Below are 17,486 nucleotides of genomic sequence, written 5' to 3'. Positions count from 1 at the left end.
TTTAATTTAATTCAAATAATGTTTCAAAATGGTGTCCATTCAATTCGTGGTTCATTTGGTTCAATAATTGGTTCATTTTTGCTGCGATAAATTGATTAATTGTATTGAATGGTTTTTTTACTTCTTCTTTTTATTTTGTTTACATTTCTTACAGGGTCCATTAATACAAGCTGCATTCACCAACGGTTATCATTGAATTGATTTCCATGCGAGGCACATCTAAATAAAACACATATTGTTTGATAAAGAGAACACAAAATCAGCTTAACAATAAACAAAAACAACAAACAGGCAAAGTATAAAACTTTATATCAGATGAAATAAACAAGGAAAAAATGAAATTGTGGAAATCAAAGAATAGTTTAATGAGAAGAAGAATCCACTGAAATAAAATCATATATTCACACTCACACACATTTATACAAGGCACAGTAAACGAACACAAACAGACAAAAACTCTATATAGATATTAAAATTAAAAGAAAAAAATAAATAAATAAATAAAGTAATTATAATAAAATATATTTTCAACTGCAATCAAAAATCGGCTGCAATAAATTGCGCTGCAAAATAAACCACTTACATAAAATAAAAACAAAAATGACAAAAAATATTGAATAAAAATATTCTACATCAATTAACCTATATAAGTATATATACATGATTATATATATAAATGAATGAATCGAAACGGGATTCATTTGCCTACCCGCACACAATCCACAACAATAACAACAACAAAAAAACTAAATAAAATTATTACGAATTATGAGGGAAAATGTTAGGACGAATGTGTAAAATTTAATCCAAAAAAAAAATATTTAAATGGAAACTTGCATCATTTGAATATATTATGAACGCAGCCGTTATAGAGAGAATGAGAAATCAAATGAATGTTACAATTATATATTTTCTTCTTTAAAAAAAATGTGTTACATTCTACACACCCCACACACACGCATAAAACAATCCATCTCTACATATTTGCAATATTTTCAGTGTTGATAGAAATTTGGGCAAATTTTTTTTGCGATGCAGATGAACTAACGGGCATGGACAACCGAATTCGTTGAGTTTGTCATCATATTTTGAAGCAAACATTCCGATTTTATATATGTTAGCTAGGACAAAAGACAAATTCTATGCTATTCCATATAAAATATGTTGAAACGAAGTGCGTATAAGAGTGAACATGAAATACCTACACAATTTGATATTATAACGAAAAATATTGTTCATACTTAGAGAGAGAGAGAGAGTTTTGTTGTATTGGTACATCTTATTTTCGTTCCTTTTCGTAGCCGAAACAGTTGGCATTAATAACAAGAGACAAATGTTATTGTTATTATTTACTACAAATAACTTCTAGTAATGGCCAACTGTACGTGGATATGAATTGATCCGATCATTTGAAAAGAGATTTCAGTTAGATGTCAGATTTCTGCTCATATCCCCCAATGGTTCAAAGGATTTTTTTTGAATCGAAATCAATTGAAGAAAAGATCCGTTGGAAAAATCGATTTTACATTCACATAGTGCTTTGTTTTGTTTATTTGACGAAAGTGTAGTTTAACTCACAAAATGATTGCCAATGGAAAAAGCTTATGAAAACATCAACAATGTTGATGGCACTCAGTGTGAATCGTTCATAAGTTGTAAATTACATTTCGCCATTCGAAATAAAAGAAGATGAAAAAAAAAAGATTTAAGTGGATCTCAGCTGGCAGATACCGCGTTGTCTTCCGACGGAATGACGAAATTATATATACAATATAGATATATAAATGAAGCTTTTATCTTTTGAATGGTAGTTATCAAACGTGGTAGTTTTCAACCAAACATTTGATTTCAACACTTTACAGCAAAAAAAACGACAAATGACTTGAAGTACTTGAACAAATATTTCTTACAGAGTTTATGCATTTATAATGTATATTGTATCCAAATTTTGCGTTCAATTTACAAATACAAAAGCATGCATTGATTGCCAAAATGAAAAAAAAACCATTAATTGGATTGGATTACAGTATGTTCTTCGTAGCAAATGCATTGAGAAGAACGTTCATTACTCATTTTGAGTTTTGGTTCAATTCATTTGCTTATCATTCAATAGTCGTGTTTTTCTGTTCAAACATAATCAGCATTTTTTTTTTCAATATATTGAAAACAGCAAATGTTGCATAAATATATTCGGATAACCAACCTTTAGATTTTATTCGACAATGCACTTTGCTGCACCCGATGACACCTACACGCTTTATAGACGAATGGATTATTTTAAGTTTCAATCAATTATATGCATTTGAAAAAAATCGATTAAAATGACGCATCAAATCAAGAATCGATAAAATTGTGGTAGCAACAGCACATCAAGCAATAGCATCTATCAGCATAAAACCAATCGCATTTTACACCGTGTTTTTCCTTCAACAAATATTTAGTAACAAAGAATAAAAAAAAATGTGAATATTCGAAAAGCAAAGAAATTTACCAAAACAAAAACAAAACACTTAAACATAAAATCACAGAGAATTTATGCGTTTTCTTATGCCAGTGAGAATAAGCCTACTTACAAATTGAATAGAAGAATTTTAAAAGAACAAAACAAAACACATTTAGAACAACCAACAATTACGACAATTTGCAATACATTCTCATGTCATAATTTCTATAGAGAGCATTTTATAACATTTTTTTCGTATTGATAAATAAACAACAACAACAAAAAACAAGTATGCTTTGTTAGATTCTAGACAATTGCCGTCGTCGCTTGACATTTTTTTACCAAAACCAAAATCTCGCTAATCACGAAAACACACACACACACACACACGTAACAACCAAACATAAATGAAATGAACATGCACCTTCATATTTATAAATGAACAATAAAAACCTAAAATAATAACAAAACATTTAAATTAAATTTAAAAGAAAAAAGAGATGAATATTTAACAGGGTATCTTCTTTACAATTTCGAAATATGAGAAAGTGAACAAACCTAGTCCCTTTGAATGCTCAACAAACACTATCCCATCATCCAAAGAGCATGCAACGTTTTAAAAAGAAATAATCATTTAATAAGTGAACTATTAACAGACAAATTAAAGACAGCAAGCGAGACACACACACACACAGATAACTTGTAAACAAACGATTAGTAAGCATTTGAATAAAAAAACAAAACAAAAGACGAAACAACCTTAAAGTAAATATACACAGCGAAAACAAAAAACTTATATAGAAATATCTTAAGTGATGTAAATTGATTATTCACTTAAACTCATATATGAGTATACACGCGACGATACAACAGCTGTAAATTCTAGGTAATTACATTTTTTTTGTTGTCTGTACATAACATAACTGAATATTTTAAACGAAAACATAACAACAAAAAAATCACATATTATGTGACACATAAATACAAAATCACAAAAAAAAACGAATTAAATAAATACCAAAAAAGAAAACCAAAATGGACCAAGCTATAGCAAGTTTGCAAATATTGACATTTTGCATTTGTCTTCTTCTTTTTTATATATAAATAACTTACATATAATCCTGAACTTAATGAAATGTGACAACATGAACATGCAATTCTCAAATAAAACCCGGCACAATTATTTAATTCGAGCTGATGTTCTCAGCGTGCCAATAAAAATGCTCTCTAATCAATCGAAACTACTTGCAGCCAAACCCGAAAAAAGAAATCAGGTACACAGCATAACTTGCATATTTAGATAATTCATTCCTGGAACCCATGTGTCCATAAAATGGACACAATTGCTCGATGGTGCTGACACATACGATAGATTACGTTACATGACAATAAAATTGCAAAAAAGCAAAACGATTGACCATTCATGGATTAGTGTGTTGTAGTCCCATTTTCTTTTTCAATCGAACCAAAAAGCCCACGAGTTTCTTGCTATAGTACACAATATGACAAGCATTTCACTTTCTCTTTCTCGCTCCTCACTGCAAACACACAGACACGCTCACAATATTTCTTTTTGCGTTTCATTTTTGTGATAAGAATTTTGGATCAATGCATAGCGATGCCAATGTTAACATATTGAAAGATGAAAAACGCCAATATGGTCTCTTTTTTCAGCTTGAGCTCAAATCGTCGGAATTTTTATTTGTTGTGTGGCTGGAAATTGATTTGATTGCATTTGTTTGTTACAAAAAAAAAATGCGAATTTAATGTGCGTTAATTTCGCCGCATAATACAACAGCGGCAACAGACTGACGGAGCCAATTTGGAATGGGTAAACTGTCCACGAAAATTTATGGTCACTGGCATAGACAAGAAATGAGCATTTTATTTAGTGCTTCTTTGTGTCTTTTTTTTCGGAACACAAAACGAACAAAATCTATTTACTTGTTGATTGTTCACAAGCTACAAATTACAAACAATAAATTTTCAGTTATCAGCAAAAAAAAACTGTTTGACTGTTATTTTTCTCTATCAAAATGGCAAACGCATTGCGCGTTCAACAACTTGCACAACAGATTATTCATTTCGGTTTATCTTTGCATCTGCTTGCTTGCTTTAAAATACATAAATATGTATTTCTTGGCTGCAAATTGCCATTTCATTCAAATCATCATTTTTTTGTTTGTTTTATCTGCCATTTGATTCATTTCGCTCCAATAAAATATCTTCATTCAACAGCATTATTGTCTTTCATCTGCTTGCTCTTGAGGAAAAGAAGAGAACACGAAAAAAACCACAATTGTTGCATTCATATGAATGCTCGAAGGTTTAATTTGGTCAACGCATCCACGATAGTTGGATTAATCCTTTAAATAAATGAACCTAATCAAAGCTGGTAGTGTAAAAACAAATAGTAAACGATAATAATAAAAGCAATAATAATAAAAATTCATTCGAACTCTTTGAATAATGTGAGAAATGAATAAAAAAAATATCGCTGCATAAAATACATATAAATTGAAGACATTTCAATAGCTAACTTAAATCCAATAAGTCATTTTAAAATAAAACACTCACGAGTTCAATGGACATTGCAACGTCTTTGTGTTTAAGTCTTCTAATAGCATGAATTTGGCCGCGAATTTGAAAGGGTACGGCTTATCTCGTACGCAAATTTGTCACAATGGCAAGAAAATAGAAACAACGTTCAATGAAACGGTTTGTCGAATGTGTATAACATTAAATGACAAACGCTCACACTCTTATATTTATGAATAATTACTGAAGTATATAACACATAACAACCATTGATATACATACAAAAAGTATATTCCTCCCGTTTGAAACTTGTAAAAAAAAGATGAGCATTGAAGTGATGCATTAAAGCGTGACGTGTGTGAGGTGAGTTCATTTTTTTCCGTTTGTTTTTTTTTAAACAGAATACTAAACCAAATAAATGATGATATGAGAAGAAAATATTGTATTTAAACGAAAACAAAGAATATGCGGACATTTTTTCTCGCTCTCTCTCCTATACAGGCACAAATATAAATCATACTATAAAAAAAAGAACAGAATGAATAGGTTTTTTTTCAGCGGATATTTATAAGGAAATAAAAAAAAATGAAATCAATAATAAAAGTTTTACATGAACACCGAGAAGTAAACAAAAGATATTATTCTCGAGAGGATTAGTTTAGCAAAGAAAAAAAAACCGTGCTAGCAAAAGTTATTTGAGTAGAACAATGAAATGAACACGAATTATGTAACTAATATGTAAAACGTGAAACAAACAAAATATTTAAAAGGCAATTGCTTTAATTAATTTATTAAATTTGAATAATTGAAGTATTGATGATGGAACAAACCAAACTAAAACAAATTATCAGTGTAGTTAATTCATGTGTTGTTTAGATTTTGGCCACATTTTCAATATCGCTCATTCCGTACAACACCAAACACCGTACGAAAAAAAATTGTCGACGCGAACAAATGTGTGACAAATCTTTTAGTTATCTCTTTCCATCTTATTATCTTATGGTTAGGCTAAATAAAAATAAATAAATAAAAACAATTAAATTAAAAAAAAAAAAACGAAACACATACACACTCAAAATCCAAAGTGGTTGAATTTCTGTCCATTGTTCTGTAAAAATCAAAAGTCACACATTTTGGGCTATTTAAATGATAATATGAGTGTTATATGGACAGAAGCCATGTAAATAAAATAAAAAAAAATATACCCTTTACTCTCTAGCCAACACCCCCTGAAGAATAACAATTTAATCGTGTGTAAAATTAATTGAAATTTTAACTCAAGTGATCAACACATATTTAATGAAATTTAAAGAACAATGGAAGGCAAATGAAAAATTTAAATAAACAAAATGTGTCACCTCTCCCCCCAAACAATTCGCTAATAAGAATTACTTTGTTAAACTATAACCATTATTCACTTTTACCATGCGCCCGCCAACCCCCTCTCTCAAATTTTACCGTTTAATTTGATTAAGAAATGTTTTTTTTTTTAATAAAAAATGTTTAAATACGAAATTCGATGAGCAATGACAACGGACACCAATTCTCAAATAGAAAAATGAATTAAGTAATACAATGTCAAATCTTCATCTATTCGATTGGATTTGATTTGTTTTTTTTTTTTTTAATTTAAGCAACAAAACATTTTAAATTGAAAATTAAACACAAAGAGATAGTTATAGCTCTACGATTGGTTCATTTCGCATAACATAACAGTGCACATAAACTTCAGATAAAAGAAAACCATAATAACACATTTGAACACATGAAAACCGAAATAGAGCGATTAACACACACACACTCAACAAAACCTTATAAATAAATTAGGAAGGCCATGAAAAGAGGTTATAGATAGGAACAAAATTATTAGAATAGATAAATGGTAAAAAAACAAATCTTTTAAAATAAAAAAAGCTAAATGAAATCAGTTAAAAATTCAAATATTAATGAAAATGACGAAATCTAAATAACTTCACTTCTGATAAGGTGCAAAACGAAAAATTCTATTTTTTGACTGAAAGAAAAACGATGAAAATGAAACAAAAGTGAATAAAAAAAAAACAAACAAACATATGAGTAATAATGTTAAGCTGAACTATTTTATCTAAAGAGACGAGCATTTAACTCAAATAAATAGTATGAAAAGTATACCTGTTTACCCCGATATCGGAGAAATCTAAAAAACACGTGGCAAAATATGATTCAGATGCATTTGTTCTGTTTCTTTCTTGATTGAAGTTGCGTGCTCATGGAAAACATATAGTCTTGAGTCTATTGGTTTTATTATTTTCTTTGTCGACATTTTTTTTTTTTCGTTTCAAATTTTCGTTCAATTTTTGAAATCCGGTTGATTTTGGCTTTCGACTCTGCAGCGAACTACAGTCTCTCCTTCGTATCAAAGTGAATTACATACTTTTTCCCTATTACTCCAACCACCAGTCGAGTCACCACTTTCGAAATCTTTTCAAATAATATATATATACCCAAACATTATTTCCAACCGAATGTTTGTCGAACGAAACGGAATGGAAATCAAATGTCTACTTACATCACGCAAAATATCCGGTAAACAGCAGTAACAGACCATTGAAATGATTGTAAATTCGATTTTCTGTATTAGTTTTTTTGTTGTTCAGAAATGAATTATATTTTGCATGCCTGCGGTATATCATTGAAAGGCACTATTATACCGTGAAGATCTCCATCGATCAAACGAAATAATGAATTGTATTTCGTTTTACGTGCCACATACCGTTCAACCAAATTACATTCATTTCCTTCACATATATAAAAGAAAATGGAGAACAAAAGCCGTACGTTTCCTTTTTAGTTTTTTATTTTCATGAATTGCGAACAATTAATAGTAACATAAGTGAGACAAAAAGAAAACAACAACACGAAAATTAAGCAATATAAAAATAAGTAGTATGTCTTTTTGAGTATTTTATGATAATTATTTTTTTGTTTTGTTTTGTTGTTGTAAGTTAGCCGAAGAGGTGTTGATTTAAGTGGAAATAAAACACTTAAATATATGTGTGTGCTACTTTCTATTTACGATCATGACAAAGAAAAATTACTGTCATGAATATTATTTTGTGAAAGGAATAAAAAAAAAATGAATAGAAATGATAGCATTTAGCGGATGAAACTGCAACGCTAAACGTGTAAAGTCACTCTGAATTGACCGTCATTTGTTTTTTGCATAGTGTGACATATATCGAAAATGGTTCTGGTTTGTTTTATTTTTATGTTTTCGATAAATAAACCAATGACGATTTTTTGTGTGTGTGTTATTGAAAACAAATATGTGCATTTCAATTTTTGAAAGCATTCGATTATGCAAAAACTTAGATGAATATTTCGTTTATCTCAAATATCAAAAAATGATTATTATACGGAAGATGATGGAGTTAATTTTTCACGAAAATCATGAAGCAATAATTTATTTTATGCAATAATTCACAAATTTTTTAACGAACAATTTTTTTCCCTTCCCAAGCTAAACTTAGATTAATAACCACTGAAAATAAACACAAATTAATAAAAAAAAAGAATGAAAATACATACAAAACAACAATATTAAACAACAAAAGTCAAATAATTCAATTTAATCGTCAATTAATACAATTTTTATGAGAAGCAAAAAAAAACATAATTTAAGAAAATATTTACCAAACAATATGAGCAGCATTGATGGCTAACACATTTTGAGAGCGCAACCAATGGCCAAATCATCAAACAAATCGCACGTACCATCCTATTTGATTCCCATATGTTGGACCGATTAAATATCTTGCATTGCACACAGTCCTTTTGATATTGACCTATACAATAAAATGATATTATTTTGAAGAAGCATATGTAGAAAACCACCAAAAAAGAAAATGTTAAACAATGACGAAAAAGCAATCCATTATAATTGAAATTAAGTTTTAATACGATAGTTTCGTTATTTTTCTTCGAAAAATAAAATTAAATAAGAAAAAAAGCAAAAACATTCATGAATAAACAATTTATATATATAACTTTTGACTTTTTAAGTGGTTTGTTCCATATTGGCTTCCGTACTTTCCACAAAAGAACAAGAAGAACATTCATGACACTTAATAATTTGCAGCACTCTGTTGCACGCACACATTAACGGAAAGTTGTACTTATGACGAAAATGTCCATATTTTCGTCGTCAACTTATTTTATATGGTGTTACTTAAACAAAATTGTTTGTTTGTTTGTTTGTTTTTATTTTGTTAGCAAATCGTCTTTATATTGAATTACTTACAGGCCTTTTCAAAACTTTCTTTTTTTTCACATTATTTACACTTGACCCATGTAAACAGTGTAAATAACCATTTTCTCCAAATATACATACACATCAGATTCACACTCTCTCATACACACAATAACACAAATGCACTGCATTCGCAAGCACATATTATACTTGCTGCATTATACAATATATTTGCCAAATGCGAACTTTCGTTCTATCCGCGAACAATATATTCGAAATATGAAGATGTATACGTTTGATTCAACCAGCCCCCCTCCCATAGCAATGCTAATTCCTCAATAATAGGCAATTCTTCTGTTTTTTAAATTATAAGCAAAATTTAAATGATGAGAACAGCAACCACAACAACAAAAACTATAACCTATAATAAATAATATTCTAAAGCAAAATATAAAATTAAAAAAAAAAGGAAAATATTTTAAACTAAGCGTAAATTTAGAATTATATTCCAATAATGGATATTCAACCGTAAGGTGTTTTCCGATTGAAATTTAACCAATAATTGTGTCGTTCATATTTAAAAGGAAACCGGACACAATCGACGATATGTGCGAATTAGATGGGTGCCATCACATTTAAACATTTGAATGTGCATGTATGTGTTTGTATATTGGAGTTGCGCTGATGGATGAGGGTTTTCTGTAATCACATTTTGACAATAAACCCCAAACGGAACATTTTCAATCGAATAGCTTTCAGTGTTTCGTTAATATTTTAGTGTTCCGTTGTTGTCAGAAGTGATTTCAAATTAAAAAAAAAAAAACTAAAAAAATGAAAATGAGAAAAAATATACCTTAATGAAAATACATCAGTTTAATGTATGCATACTCTCAAACAAACGTTCCGAACGAACGAACGTTTCTAGCAATTTTTGACAATATATTATATATTATATAAATAAATGAATAAATATTTAACACTTTGAACCAAATGAGAATGAAATCATAAAAAATCATAAAATCCACATGATAAAATGCTGAAAAATTATTCAATTTGGACGCTGGACTCATGAAATAAAATTACGACGAATTTGAAAATGCGACTGGTTCGTACACAATTTCATTATTTTACTCTTTAACATTGAAAATTTCATATCCAGTGAATCGTTTGTACATTCGCATAGAAATTTCTAACATGAAATGACCGCTTACCGCTTTCGAGCAAATGATTGCGATTGTTTATTCAGAATCGAATTTATTGTCATCCATAAGAATTTTCAATAATTTCAAAATGGATGGAAATATTTTAACAACTCTTTCAATATCAATAGAACAATTAATTCAATGAAAAAAAATATCAAACGATCCCTTTAAACAAAATACGACTTGTTTCCCCATCGAATACATATTCACAAAATCACTTATTGAGATTTTTCTGGATGAATAATCCCTGAAATGGATGTTATTGCGTATGTTTTTCATCTTCATCAAAATGACACCGTTGGTATAATGTGTGTATTTTCAAATCGTATGTATGAAGATTTCTTGAATCCACATGTAGTCTATATTCAAGTCATTTTTATTCGGCTAGTTCGGTTTGCTGTCAAATTAAATGTATCGAAATGTTACGAAAAATGTACGCACGGTACGCGGTGGCTGTAAATTATAAATGATCACACATTTCTGTCAAACACAAATCAGATAACTACAAAAAAAAAACTTGAAACAATTGTAGTATCTTCCATTTTAATGGAGCGAAAAGCTCAACAGAAATTGTTTAGATGATTATTCTCGTGATGATTCCAATTGATTTTCCAACAAAAAAAACGGGCATGTCATACATATTTTTATTACTTTCCAAAAGAAAATGCTTCTTTTTCCGGCATTTCTGGCTCGTCTTTAACTTTGACAGCAGACCAAATATATTAGAATAAAAAAAGCGTAAGAAAAATGAACATTTTTAATTGCATTGAAGAGTTTCCTGCGCCTATTTTTTACCCAAAATAAATTTAAAAACAAAAAACATATATGGAATCAACACAATTTTGTGTCACACACAAAAAAAATCATGCCATAAAAAATATGCAGGATACTTTACGATGATTTTCTTTTTGTTTGTTTTGAAAATGGACTAATCAAAGCAGAATAAATCAATGCAAATAAATTTTTTTAAACAAGAATAAGTATGATAGAAAATTTCTATTTAAAAAAAAAATGCGAAATTTGTTTACTCAAGAGTATTTCCGTGTCATGGGCCTTACTGTAAACAGATACATACACAAACATAGGGAAACAAAAGAACGAGAGAAATTAAGAGAAAAAAAAGAGAAGAAGATTTAAACGAATTGCCAAAATGAATAAATACCAAATAATAAATAATATTTATTGGTGCATCTCTTCATGATGATGATGATGAGCAAACAAAGATGTTAACAGTCACGCATCAATTTTTAATGTGATGCTTTTCATAGCAATTCATAGCAAAAAAAAAACATTATTTGTTACATTTTTATTATTATATGCGTTTCGGGTTCAAGTAACTTGACAATACCCAACGCAGCATCACTAGATATGAAGCCGCGACATAAATGTCAATCATCGAATGGCAATTCAAAACGATAGCAAAAATACGTGAAAGACGCGTCAATGATTTGAAGCATTTTGTCGGAAGCATTTCAATGGAAGAACAAACATACATTAAAAAAAATCCCACAAAACGAAGTTAATAGAAAATCGTTTTATTTTGATGTAAATCACATTTATTTACAATGGACGCCAATAAAATCAAACTCGAGCATTCTTAAAGCATTATTTATAAAGAAGAAAAAAAAACACTTTCCCACTTGGCTGCCCTTATGATATGAACGATGTATTCGAAGTGTGTATGTATCACATTGATGGAAAATATTAGCCATAACTTATCGACAAATGAAAAAAAAAAACAGAATAAATATATACAACACATTTAAACAAGTAATTGAACATTTCTACTTCGCAACGAAAGAAAAAAAAAAAAACAAATGAATTGTGCATTGAATGCGTTTTTATAATGACAAAAACAAACATCAAAAAAGAACATAGACGTAAAATGTGCGCATTCCATGTAATATTCAATTTTAATTTCCGTATTTGAAGAAGCCAATTTCGGTAATTTAATGAGACGATGGTAACAGAAACAACAACAACATCAAGAACAAACAAAAATATTATATATGAATATATATAAAAATATATGTATTTTCTAGTGAATAAGATTAAGATGATGGAATAAAGCAATAACCATTTTTATTATTAAAATGATATATTACAATTATTGATTATCACTATTGAAATGGCCTGTACTATGTTTTATTTTTCTTTGTCTAATAAACGATGAGAGAAAAGTGAAGAAGTATTGCACATGTATTTGCAAGTGCAAATCAAAGAAATCGGTGTTATGAAAGCGAAATCATATATTTAAAGAAAGAAAATTACCAGAACAAAAAAAAAATGGAGCATTTGTAGTAAACTTGATATGGATTCAAATTTTTATTTGGTTATTTTCACGTTTTATTTCCTTGTCAAATCAATCATTAACATACATGATTGAAAAGTCCCTCTTCCTCCAATCCATTCGCATTTTAAGCGATCGAGATATTCAAAGTATTGATTCGGGCATTTCCGGCTTTTTTTCTCGCTATTAAATACAATTCATGCACAATTATGAAATGATGAATTGATGAACCGAACCGCATGTTTACTACACGAACATAGTACGGGCTCCAAATTAAATAAATGAATGAATGAAAAAAAAAACAAATTATAAACAAAACATAAAGCTTTTAAACTTTGATGACAAAGTCAATCAATATTATACGACTCTTATTATAATTATTACGTAATTTTACCAAACAACAAACAACCACAAACAAAACAAATAAAAAAGAATTCCGTTCATTTGGTGATTGTGAAAGTCCGTCGGTTCTCTAGTTATTTAACTAAATGTAATAGAAATATTTTTTTTTGTTTTGATTTTTGGGCATTTCAATATTCAAAATTATAAATAAATTCGAAATAATGAAGAAAAAAAATGTAAAATGTTGGTCTGTCCATCTGATGTATTATTATTTAAAAAAAAAAAAAAAACAAATCTGAACACACACGTTACTTTCACAGTCATCAAATGAACTACATTATTGCTATATACACTACATTTTAACAAAATAAAACAAATGAAACATTATATATGCAAAATGCATTTAATGAAGATGAAGAAAGCGCAATAAACACAACACACACACACACACACACACACAACACACAAAATGAACAAGTGATTTAAGCTAAATTTTAACGGTACACATTTAAGGAGGGATTTATGCACAAGTGTAAACGATACTAAGCCAAAATAAAAACAGAACCGAAGAGTATTGAGAAGCATACGAAACATATACACAGCGAAACAAATCAAACATTCACATCCGATTTTGGCATAAAAAACACTTGTATCGATTTTTTGACCATTGAATTAAAAGTGTTTTAATGTTGAATTCGGAATGAATTCAAACAATTTTATTTATTATCGCAACTTTACACCAAGAGTATATATAGTAAAATGCAAACAAAAGATCGAATAGATGGCATTGGTCAATACTTTTTTTTTTGTTTAGTTTCGCCTGTTTCTCTTCAGTTCAATTTATATTTTTGGCTCCCAATGATTATGGGTCGTTTCGACTATATTTGTCTAACACACACTACAGCAAGTGAAAGCTCCCTTTCTCCCGAATAAAAGCACGGACACTTTGCTGTGATCGAATATTCATTATCATGAAAAACAAAAATTACACATGAAACCCATATAGCAATACGTGAAAACAATTAAAAAAACAAATTAAGAAAACGACATATTTTTTCCAGCGAGAAAAAGAAGTGAAAGTTTTTATCAACGTTTATCCAAAAGAAAATTACATAACATTTATTTCCTGAAACCAGATAAAGAACGAATACAAAACCCTCCCTTCTACACACACAACCAAATTTGAAGCAACTGTCCAAGACTTGTCCCAAGAGGGGTTATTAAATCACCTGGTTTTTCATCATTTTTATGTTACATCGGCTGAATTGAGATTTGGTATTAGATCAAGCGACAGAAACTATTGCGTAATATTAGACGAATTTGACTGTCACCGAGTGATTTGACTGTCACCGATTTGATGAAATGCTCAAGTTTATGCACGCCAGAAAATGTCAAAAATACGAACATTTCAGACATTCTCACAAATTTTTTCATCAGAGATTATGTGATGGTGTGCGAAATGGCTGCAAAAATGAAGAAAAGTTCGATTTTTTAATTGTGCCAGAGCAAAAGAACCATTTTCAAATTGATTTGTACTGCGATGTGCTACGCTTAACAGCAACTTTGTTTATCACTATTCACTTACGCAGGCGTGTGACACAGTGTGAGTGTATATTCGCTACACAAACTAATTCGAAATGATTTTATTTGCTCTGGTTTATTCAACACACAATCAAAACTGCACAGTGAAACCATTTGAAAATCGCTTCATATGAGTATCAATCAGAATGGTTTTTTTTCCTATTACATCTATACTGGTAAAAGCCACTCTTCGCTTGGCTATGTGACAGTCGTAATATTCTCGTATATCTCCCATGCAATCAATTCAAATACAATTCAAACTACTTGAAATGAACGAACATTAACGTTATTGCATTGAAATGGGTTTTTTTTGTGTGAAGAAAAATTGCTCCGCACAAAATTGTCGCATTAAAATCTTCATTGGAATTTTACACGATGGCAGCATAATATTGATGATCAATTCCAAAAAGTTAATGCCAAAATGGAAAAAATAGACTTGATCATTCTTTTCCATCGCCAGGACGGTCAACAGTTGAATTAAATGTATCATTTTTTTTAGTAAATGAAAGGAGTTTAAAAATGTATATGTATTCGACAGATACACTCACACACATACACTATATATAGTTTTTAAGAGGATGATTATGATGATAACAAGCGATAGATAAATCTATTTAAATTACATTCAAACATTTTGAAATTATGTAAACACACTCTCACAGTCACACAAAAAAAAACACACGCATTAAACAATGAAAATGTACCAAATAAAGTTTAAAAAAAGAACAAAACACACATACATAAACAACAGTAAAAACTTACATAGCAACATTTATTTTAAGATATATAAGCAAAACACACACACACACACAAAAGCTAATTGTTTAAGCGCTTATGCGTTAATTCAAAGAATTCTTCGAACAATAAAGTGAATAAAAAAAAATGTGAAAAAAACAGACAAATAGAGTTAATACTGTTCTAAAAAAGAGAAAGAAATATGATGTGAGATCAAAAGAAAATAATCACATATGTATTTAAATGAAATAATGTTTATGTATGTATGGACGGTATATGTGAATTGAATTTCGCATATATTGATCAAAGGCAGACGTATGAACAATACATAATAAGGAAAAGAAAAACTTAGCCTATAATCTAATTTTATTAAAAAATAACAAGCAAAGTGGAAATGGATGAAATATAATGGAATAAAATTGAATAAATTATCAAAAAGAAAACAATGATAAAAAAATGAATACAGTAATTTAAGTTATGTTGCATTTCATTTATTTTGTTTGTTCATTTATCAACAATTACAACCGAGCAGGATACACACTACACTCTATAATGATCAATGATTTTTGGATATCTTTTAAAAGAACCACAAAATGAATTCAGAGACACTCATCGCTGTGTGAGTTGGTCAAGCAAAATAACAAAATCAAATTAAATTGTTGAATGTAAACCAAATAGAAATCTATAAATGTTCAAAAACCAACAAAACATCTTTCACAACAAAAACAATGAAAGTAAATTATGTATTTTATTGGGCTCTATGCAACTAGATTTTCGTCTGTTGCAATCCGTCTAAATACCTTCAGCCAAACTGACTAATATGCTTCTAAACAAAAAAAAAACTTAACACAATCCAATTAATTTGGAATGAAAACGTGATGACTTTAAAAATCAGTTATTAGAAGAAGAAGAAGAAGAAAAAATTGTATGGAATATGGCTCAAAACAAATGATCAAAAGCAAAAAAAAAACGCATCATTTTTCGAAATTTTCGATTTGTACTAATCAAATAACGAAAATAAGAGCAAATTGCAATACAAAAATTGGTCTTGTTCCATTGATTTTTAAAACGTTTTCTAACTTATTAGAAGCAATCATATGAAAAACAAAAAGATGAGCAAAAACTTTGAATTTGAAAACAATTTCATCGGGTGTTATTTGAAGCGTCAAAGTGGCAATCACATTCAAATACAAACACACATACACACAAATGACACAACAAACACCTATAATACATACATTTAACAAAAAAAGCAAAGAGAATAACTTAATTACATTAATAATTAATATACAAGAATATCTTGAACAAATAAATAAATAAATAAACAAAAAAAAACCTACACAATGAGAACATAGTAATAAAGATTTATAAAAGAACAAAGGTGGAAAGATGACGACGGGAGACATGCAAATCAACCGGATAGAAAATATACAAAAAAAAACAAATGATGAACATATATATAATTATTAAAGTATATAAAATAATATTGAAAAGAAAAAAAAATGGTTCACAACGTGCCCTGTGTATGTGGGAATTATTATAAAAATATATTATGGACATTGTTCAATAACCTAAAAGTGTTTTATTTATGGATTTCATAATCATAATATGGTTTTTCTTTTACCCTTTTTTTCTTTCTCTCTCTATATGAAGGCAAGTATAAGGGAAAATATTTAGCTCAACTTGATTCATCATTCTTTGATCGTATTTTCATTAACGTCGTTAATTAGATCGTCATTTTGATTTTATCAGATCACGTTTGTCTTGGGTCTCGATTTTCCTGATTTGCATGCTACGCACAAAATCTATTCAATGACAGTATCAACGTTGTGTCTTCGTCGAGTTGTGCGGGCATGACCGAGAATATTGTTATTGAAATACTTATTCCGGTTTGGTTTTCGTCAGAACTTCTTCAAGGGGTTTTCGTTTGAACATCTTTTTCAGCTTCGGCAAAATCATTTTCAATGTGTATTGTCACGTTTTGCCACTTGCTTTGGAACTCTGTCGCTGTCACAGTACACTCACGTTTCACTTCGGATATATCATTTGGATATGAGTGGTTTTCGCTTCGAAGTGGTTTTAATTAAAAGAGCAATTTCAAAAGTCTTACAGTTCTCGAATTTCAAG

At 29.3% G+C, this 17,486-nt stretch overlaps 1 protein-coding gene across 1 annotated transcript in view; it reads left to right on the top strand.

Annotated features, from left to right (window-relative positions):
* The window catches only part of LOC116347033 (RNA-binding protein Musashi homolog Rbp6), a 371,521-nt gene extending 354,592 nt beyond the window's left edge, over positions 1–16,929 (top strand). The window contains exon 14 of the mRNA XM_031777427.1: positions 155–16,929. Coding sequence (XP_031633287.1) covers positions 155–196 — 42 coding nt within the window. The 3' untranslated portion in view covers positions 197–16,929. The remainder of the gene's footprint in view (positions 1–154) is intronic.
* The last annotated feature ends 557 nt before the right edge of the window (positions 16,930–17,486 follow it).

Source organism: Contarinia nasturtii, unplaced genomic scaffold (genome assembly GCF_009176525.2).
Source record: "Contarinia nasturtii isolate CC-2019 unplaced genomic scaffold, AAFC_CNas_1.1 Cnas_scaffold_1699, whole genome shotgun sequence".
Lineage (NCBI taxonomy): Eukaryota > Metazoa > Arthropoda > Insecta > Diptera > Cecidomyiidae > Contarinia > Contarinia nasturtii.
Note: the sequence above shows the minus strand (reverse complement) of the source record. Positions and strands in the feature narration are given on the sequence as shown.